Source organism: Antechinus flavipes, chromosome 1 (assembly GCF_016432865.1).
Source record: "Antechinus flavipes isolate AdamAnt ecotype Samford, QLD, Australia chromosome 1, AdamAnt_v2, whole genome shotgun sequence".
Lineage (NCBI taxonomy): Eukaryota > Metazoa > Chordata > Mammalia > Dasyuromorphia > Dasyuridae > Antechinus > Antechinus flavipes.
This window is the reverse complement of record NC_067398.1, coordinates 706,625,533-706,632,983: the sequence shown is the minus strand read 5'-3', so window position 1 is coordinate 706,632,983 and position 7,451 is coordinate 706,625,533. Positions and strand designations below refer to the sequence as shown.

The following is a 7,451-nucleotide window of genomic DNA, read 5'->3' as shown; positions in this document are numbered from 1 at the left end:
CATCTAGAACTCATTTGTTCTCATTGCCTGATGAACATTTTACCCAAGACCCTCCAAGGCCAGCATTCGGGTTTATAGAATGTCGTTCTCTACCCAGAATCCCAGAATTTTCATCCAAAATGAGTATTTTCAATGCTTTTAGGAAAGACGCTGCTGGGAGTCAATTGCTTCTCTCCTGGCAATAGCTGCAATGTATGCTCTGGCTCTCCCATGAGGCTGTGGGCTTCTGAAGAACAGAGATTTTTTTTTTTTTTGGTTACCATTCTCGTATCCCCAGAACTTAGCACGATGTCTGGCACATGGTAGGCAATGAATAAATCTTAGTTGATTGACTGACTGAAACACTTGCTGCTAATTTTATAATAAAAGTAATTTTATTGCCACCATCAATAAACGGTCCTCAGTATGGTAAGCTGTGGTCGAGAAATTTCTCACCCAGGATTTCATGACTGAAGCTTCTCTGATTGATACAGATTAGAGTCAATCCCTTTTAATAACCCCTGAGCCCTTGTTTAAACTGTGATTATCTTGCCAGTTATGGCAGGGGGAGGGGAGAAAGGGGACAGACAGACAGAGACAGAGAGAGACGGTGGAGATAGGGAGGGACAGAAGCAGAGGCTGAAATAGAGACAGAAGCAGAAGAGACCGGAAGAGACGGAGACACAGAGAGAGATTATTTATTAATTACTATGTGGCAGATGCTATTGCTAAATGCTGGGGATACAAAGAAAGGAAAAATTGTGGCTCTGTCCTCAAGCAGCTTGCATTCTAATGGGGGAAGACAGTTGAAAAGTAGGAGGGGAGGACATGCAGAGAAGGGGTGATTTGGTGATGGGGGGAGTCCTGAATCTGGTGATGGCTCATCCATCGGAGCCCGTGGGGGCTTCAGGGGCGGAGTCCTAGTTTCTGGTGGAGAGGAGACAGGGACAAAGGCTGGAGTGGAGTCGTGGCGGGAAAAGGCTTGGAGGTGGCTGAGTAGTGTATCCTACTGGAGCCATCGCTGAGCCCCCATCCCTCCCATCCTTCTATTTAGTTAATCCAAGTGCAAAACAAGGTGTGGAAAGAGAGCGGTCAGAAGTGGGGAGAAAAAACTGGGCTTTTTTCTGAGGCAGTGCAAAAAGTCTCATTGGTGACCAAGGCTCAGACTCTTTCTCCCTGGGACAAGAGGGTCTTCGGTTGCCCTGAGCTTAGAGGGTCAGCAAGGTCCCAGCATTCTGACACAGTTGCCCAAGAGACAGTCTGACTGAGAAGCGGGAAAATCTTTTAGGAGGCTTTTAGGAGGAGTACCTGAACAGGTGCTTTCTACTAGAGCCAGAAGGCGCTGAGGGGTGGACTGGGTGGTATACAGAAGTTGCTCCGTCCCTTCTTCCCACCCAGCTCTAGGCCACCAAATCAGGCCTGAAAGACTCAACTACCACAAAATTTCCCAGGCTAAGTGGACCCAAGGGCTGAGTAACACCCTGACAATAATTAGCTCGATCTAAGTGTATAGGACAATGCAATGAATCAGGGTCTGCTTGGTTCTCTCATCTTTTACCTTCAGGAGTTTATTTTGGATGAAAAGTTCTTAGTTGAGTCACAAATCTTTGTCTCCAGTTAAGACAATTCCTAACACGTAGGCAAAAGTTGGGCTTTGTTTTTTAAAGTTTTACTTTTTCTTTCTCTTGTCTCTTTGTATATGTGTGTGTGTATGTCTGTCTTGTCTCTTGTCTCTGTGTGTCTGTCTCTTGTCTTTCTGTCACTTTGTCTCTCACTCTGTCTCTGTCTCTCTCTACCTTCCTCTCTCCCTCTGTTTCTCTCTCTCTCTCTCTTTTCTTCCCTCCTTCTCTCTCTCTCTCCCCCTTTTCTTCCCTCCCTTTCTGTCTCTCCCTCCCTCCCTCTGTCAGTCTTTCTTTCTTTCTCTCTTTCCCTTCCTCCCTCCCTCTCTCTCTCTCTTTCCCTTCCTCCCTCCCTTTTTCTCTCTCTGTCTCTGTCTCTGTCTCTCTGTTTCCCCCAGCAGAAGCTGGATGGCCCTTTTTTTCAGGGAGGTCAGAGAAAGGATTCCTGTTCAGCCTGGGCTTGGACAAACTGGCTCCCTTCCAACTCTGAGACCTTGAGCTGCTGTGAAGGAGGATCACAACTTTTCCTGGACTGGGAATTCAGGGACTGAGGGCAAAGCTCTCCTAGAGCAGGATGGGTTCAGCCGCTGGAAGAGCCGAAGCCGGGACCGCCCCCTGGATGGCAGCCCAGGATGGCCAGAAGCCAAGGACTTAACCTTGGAATTGGATTATTCTAGCAAAGATCGTACTCAGAGTCCACTCCCCACAGGGACATGGCAAACATGAGGATTACCTCAGCCTCTAAGTGGCCCTGGAGGGGGGAGGGGGGGAAGAGAAGGGAACAGTCCTGTTCTTCAGAGCCTGAAAGTTCTGAAAGTCACTCGTGGGGTCCCAGTCAGGATGGGGCTTCTGATGGAAACTCAGATGCTGCTGGCTCTTTTGCTCTGCTCCCCAGACCCCGTGACCAGGGCTTCCGGGTAGGCCTGCAGCCCCCTCCTCAGAGTTGGGCTCCCCTGATTTTTTGGCTCTTTGGAGAATGGGGCATCTCTACTATGACAGCCCACTACGATTACAGGACTCGCCACTCACCATCCACACCTGTGCCCGGGCATCCCAGTGGGGAATAATGGGCATCCTGCCAGGACAGACTAGGGGAGGTAGCAGCCCCATCCACACCAGGGGAAACGCCTCCAGGGTCTTGTCTCTGAAATATTTATTGGTAATGGGGTCGAGAGGAGCTAACGTAGGGTGAGGAGGTTGGGGAGAGGATGCGGGAGGTTTCGGCTCCGGGTGAGACATGCCATGTGGGGGATCGGCTGGCAGAATGGCCCTGGCCCAACCACCATCAGCAACAACGGGGTGAGGGGTCCCCGGGGCCTGCATGGCTTCCGCTGCCTTGGCACTGCCACCTCATCCACGGGCACTGCCACTTCCAGTTGCAGGAGATTGTGAGTCTTTCACAGTGCAGAAGGGTGGGGGGCTCCGGGACGGGGCACCTCTCGTGAGCTTGGACGGGCTCAGTCTGGACGTCCTGTCCATAGGAACGGTGGGATGAGGTGCTCTCTTCCTTCTCCCTCTGCCATCTTGTCAGCCCTTGCGGGTCCCTGGACCCTCAGCGGGACATCATCCGCACAAATTCTGGGGAACGAGAACAGACAGAGGGGAGGAGGATGAGGAGGAGAGGAGGATGAGGAGGAGAGGAGGGTGAGGAGGGTGAGGAGGGTGAGGAGGAGAGGAGGGTGAGGAGGATGAGGAAGAGAGGAGGGTGAGGAGGAGAGGAGGGTGAGGAGCAGAGGAGGGTGAGGAGGAGAGGAGGGTGAGGAGCAGAGGAAGGTGAGGAGGAGAGGAGGGTGAGCAGCTTCTCCCACTCCTCATCTCTGTGGCGGGGTGCTCCTCTCCCTCCCTAGCCTCCAGTGGTTTAGACTGAGACAAAACGTGAATTCTGGGAACCTTTGCTCTCAAGGAAATTAATCCGATAAGCTTAGATACTTGAGGGCTGATAGTGTTGGACTTGAAATCAGGAAGATCTGAGATCAGACCTAGCCTCCAACACTCATTGGCTATGTCTGGGCAGATCAACTTCTGTCAGCCTCAGTTTCCTCAAACAAAATGAGATCATTTATTTTGGCAATGATGAAAACTAGAACTTATAAAGCGCCTTAAGATTTGCAAAACGCTTTGTAAAAATTTTCTCATTTTAATCCACACAACACTCTTGGGTTGTCTCCTGCACCTATTATTCCCATTTTATAAATGAGGCTAAAAGAGATGAAATGAGAAGGGATAAGGGAAAAGTTTAAGTGCGTGTGACAGGCACTCTGCTAAATGCTTGAGAAACAAACAAATTCTCACACAAACCTGTGAGGGAGGTGCAATTATTATCCCATTTTGCAGGTGAGGTAGACAAAGGTTAAATGGCTTACCCGGGAAACTTGAGGGATAACAAGAGTACTGGAACTCAGGACGACCTGAGTTCAAATCTAAACAGTTCTGTGTCACTCTGCCTCAGTTTCCTCATCTGCAAAATGATCCGGAGAAGGAAATAGCCAACCACTCCGGGATCTTTGCCAGGGAAACCCCGGACGGGAACACAAAAAGAACCGCCCAAGAACGTCCACAATATTCTCTACCACAAACCATCTCACAGACGGTCTGTCCTACGGGTGCTTAATAATGACTCTTCTTCAGGGTAAAGTCCAGGAGAAAAACAGCTGTTAGATGTACACATCCCGCTTGCGATGTGTTCTACAGTACAACAGAGGACCAAGGACTTTATTTCTTTGTGTCTCATCTGCAAAATGGACCTAATGATAGCCTCGGGACCTAGTCACGTGAGGGCTCGAGGAAGAATTCTGCAGACCCTAAAAGCCCCGGAGTTACCGCCCCCGCGGGGGCTCCGCCAATATTCCGCTAGCCAATGAGTGGATGGGACTCTGGGCCCCTCCCTCCCAGCGCCACAGGAAGCCCCGCCCCCTTCCCCACCTGAAGCAGCTCACCTTCGAAATCTACGCGCCCATCCCCGTTCAGATCCACGTCCCGAATGATTTCCTCGATGTCTCGATGACCCACTTGGTGGCCCAGGAGCTTCCTCATGGCCTCTCGGAGCTCGTTGGTGCTGATCTCCCCGTCTCCATTGGTGTCAAACTGGGGACAGGGGAGGGGGAAGGAGAGGAATCCCCAAGTCAGGGGGGCGGGCTCCCCCTCCTTAGGCTCATAGGTTTCCCGCGCTCTCTCGCACTTTCCCTTCTCCCCTCCTTGGGCTCATAGACTTCCCGCTCTCTCCCGCACTTTCCCTGCTCCCCTTCTTGGGCTTCCCGCGCTCTCCCGCACTTTCCCTTGTCCCCTCCTTGGGCTTCCCGCGCTCTCCCGCACTTTCCCTGCTCCTCTCCTTGGGCTTCCCGCTCTCTCCCGCACTTTCCCTTCTCCTCTCCTTGGGCTTCCCGCTCTCTCCCGCACTTTCCCTGCTCCTCTCCTTGGGCTTCCCGCGCTCTCCCGCACTTTCCCTGCTCCCCTTCTTGGGCTTCCCGCGCTCTCCCGCACTTTCCCTTGTCCCCTCCTTGGGCTTCCCGCGCTCTCCCGCACTTTCCCTTCTCCTCTCCTTGGGCTTCCCGCGCTCTCCCGCACTTTCCCTTCTCCTCTCCTTGGGCTTCCCGCGCTCTCCCGCACTTTCCCTTCTCCCCTCCTTGGGCTCATAGACTTCCCGCGCTCTCCCGCACTTTCCCTTCTCCCCTCCTTGGGCTCATAGACTTCCCGCGCTCTCCCGCACTTTCCCTTCTCCCCTCCTTGGGCTTCCCGCTCTCTCCCGCACTTTCCCTTCTCCCCTCCTTGGGCTTCCTGTGCTCTCCCGCACTTTCCCTTCTCCCCTCCTTGGGCTCATAGACTTCCCGCGCTCTCCCGCACTTTCCCTTCTCCCCTCCTTAGGCTCATAGGTTTCCCCCGCTCTCTCGCACTTTCCCTTCTTCCCTCCTTGGGCTTCCCGCGCTCTCCCGCACTTTCCCTTGTCCCCTCCTTGGGCTTCCCGCTCTCTCCCGCACTTTCCCTTCTCCCCTCCTTGGGCTTCCCGCGCTCTCCCGCACTTTCCCTTCTCCCCTCCTCGGGCTTCCCGCGCTCTCCCGCACTTTCCCTTGTCCTCTCCTTGGGCTTCCCGCGCTCTCCCGCACTTTTCCTTGTCCCCTCCTTGGGCTTCCCGCGCTCTCCCGCACTTTCCCTGCTCCTCTCCTTGGGCTTCCCGCGCTCTCCCGCACTTTCCCTTCTCCTCTCCTTGGGCTTCCCGCGCTCTCCTGCACTTTCCCTGCTCCTCTCCTTGGGCTTCCCGCGCTCTCCCGCACTTTCCCTTCTCCCCTCTCTATTTTGCCACCCCTTTATTCCTTAGGATTCAGGCTCCGTCTGTCTCTCACCCATGTCTCTCACTCCATGGGGAGAGAACCCAGAGAGGGGACTGTGGGGACTGAGCGTGGGTCACAACATGGCTTTTTTTTTTTTTTTGTGGTTGTTCCCCTGCATTTTGTTTGTCGTTTTTTTAAACGACATATAAAACTATATATAAACTCCTTGAAGGGAAACTTTTTGATCTGATTCCTCTTGTACAGCATGTTATTTATGGAAATATGTACAGAAGAACTGCTCATGCTTAATGTATATTGGATTACTCACTGTCTAGGGGAGGAGGGAGAGGGGAAGGAAGAAAAAATTAGAACACAAGGTTTTTGCAGGGGTGAATGTTGAAAACTCTCTATGCATGTGTTTTGAAAATAAAAGGCTTTATAGATAAAAAATAAACTATTACATGGACCACCAAAAAAATGGTAAAAATTTGCTTTACATGTAACTGGGGGGAGGAGAATAAAATACTATTAAATTTTTTTTAATTGTGTCTCTCAGTAGAGTTTAAACTCCTTGAAGGCAAGAGCAGTTCTATTGTCTTTGTACCTCCAATATCCAGCACAGTACTTGGAATGTAATAAGTGCTTAATAAGCACTGGATTGGGAATCACTCACCTCCCGGAAAGCATCTCGAAGTTCCTTTACTCCAATCATATCTGCTGTTTCCGCCAGGAGTTTTGGCCCCATCAGCTCTACAAAGTCATCAAAATCCACATGGCCTCCCACTGGGAAGAGAGGTAAAAGTTGAAGTGAAAAACTTCCATCCCCCCTGGGAATAGCCAACCCAAAACTCCCAAACTCCCCAGAGCACATACTGTGCCCAAGAGTTGAAGAACAAGTGAGAGGTTGTCTCTGGTTCAGAAAAGAGAAGAGTCAGTCAATTTGACAGAGCTAGATGGATGGACGGTTGTATGGACATACACACGAATGGATAATTAGATGGATGGATGGGGAGATGATGGATAGATGGGTGGGTAAATGGATAGATGGATGCATGGATGATTGAATTGATGGAGGGGTAGATGGTTGGATGGTTGGGCGGATGGGTGGACAGACAGATGCATGGATGGTTGAATTAATGAGAAGTAGATGGTTGGGTGGTTGGGTGGATGGGTGGATTAATGCATTCGTGGATGGATGGATGAGTGGATGGGTGAGTGGGTGATTAGTTTAATAGAGTATATCTGCGTCAATTAATGAAAAAAAGGCAAAGAAGGAGGGTGAAAAGAGAGAAAAACTGGAGGAAGAAGAAAAGGGAGGCTGGAAGAAAAGGAGCGTGTGAGAGGAGGCTCACAGTTCATATTGATTTGCTGAGAGAGTTCAATCAGTTCCATCTCGGTAGGCATGTAGCCCATTGTTCTCATACAGTTGCCCAGGTCCCTGCAGTTGATGTAGCCGTCCTTGTCTTTGTCGAATTCTTTGAAGGCTTCTCGTAGTTCTAGAAGCGGGAAGCCAAGAGGGACACCGTTAGTTACCCTGACCCTCAGTGACCGGTAACAACATCTGAGAACCAAAAAACAGCCCAAGAGC

The 7,451-nt window shown here is 51.2% G+C and overlaps 1 protein-coding gene across 3 annotated transcripts in view; it reads right to left on the bottom strand.

Moving 5' to 3' along the window:
- Positions 1–661: 661 nt before the first annotated feature.
- Positions 662–7,451, bottom strand: part of CABP1 (calcium binding protein 1) — a 29,582-nt gene continuing 22,792 nt past the window's right edge. For all 3 annotated transcript variants that reach the window (XM_051972948.1, XM_051972947.1, XM_051972949.1), the window contains 4 exons: positions 7,216–7,359; positions 6,537–6,646; positions 4,535–4,682; positions 662–3,176 (listed from right to left, as the gene is read on the bottom strand). In XM_051972948.1, the coding sequence (XP_051828908.1) occupies positions 3,151–3,176; positions 4,535–4,682; positions 6,537–6,646; positions 7,216–7,359 (428 nt within the window). In that variant the 3' untranslated portion in view covers positions 662–3,150. The remainder of the gene's footprint in view (positions 3,177–4,534; positions 4,683–6,536; positions 6,647–7,215; positions 7,360–7,451) is intronic.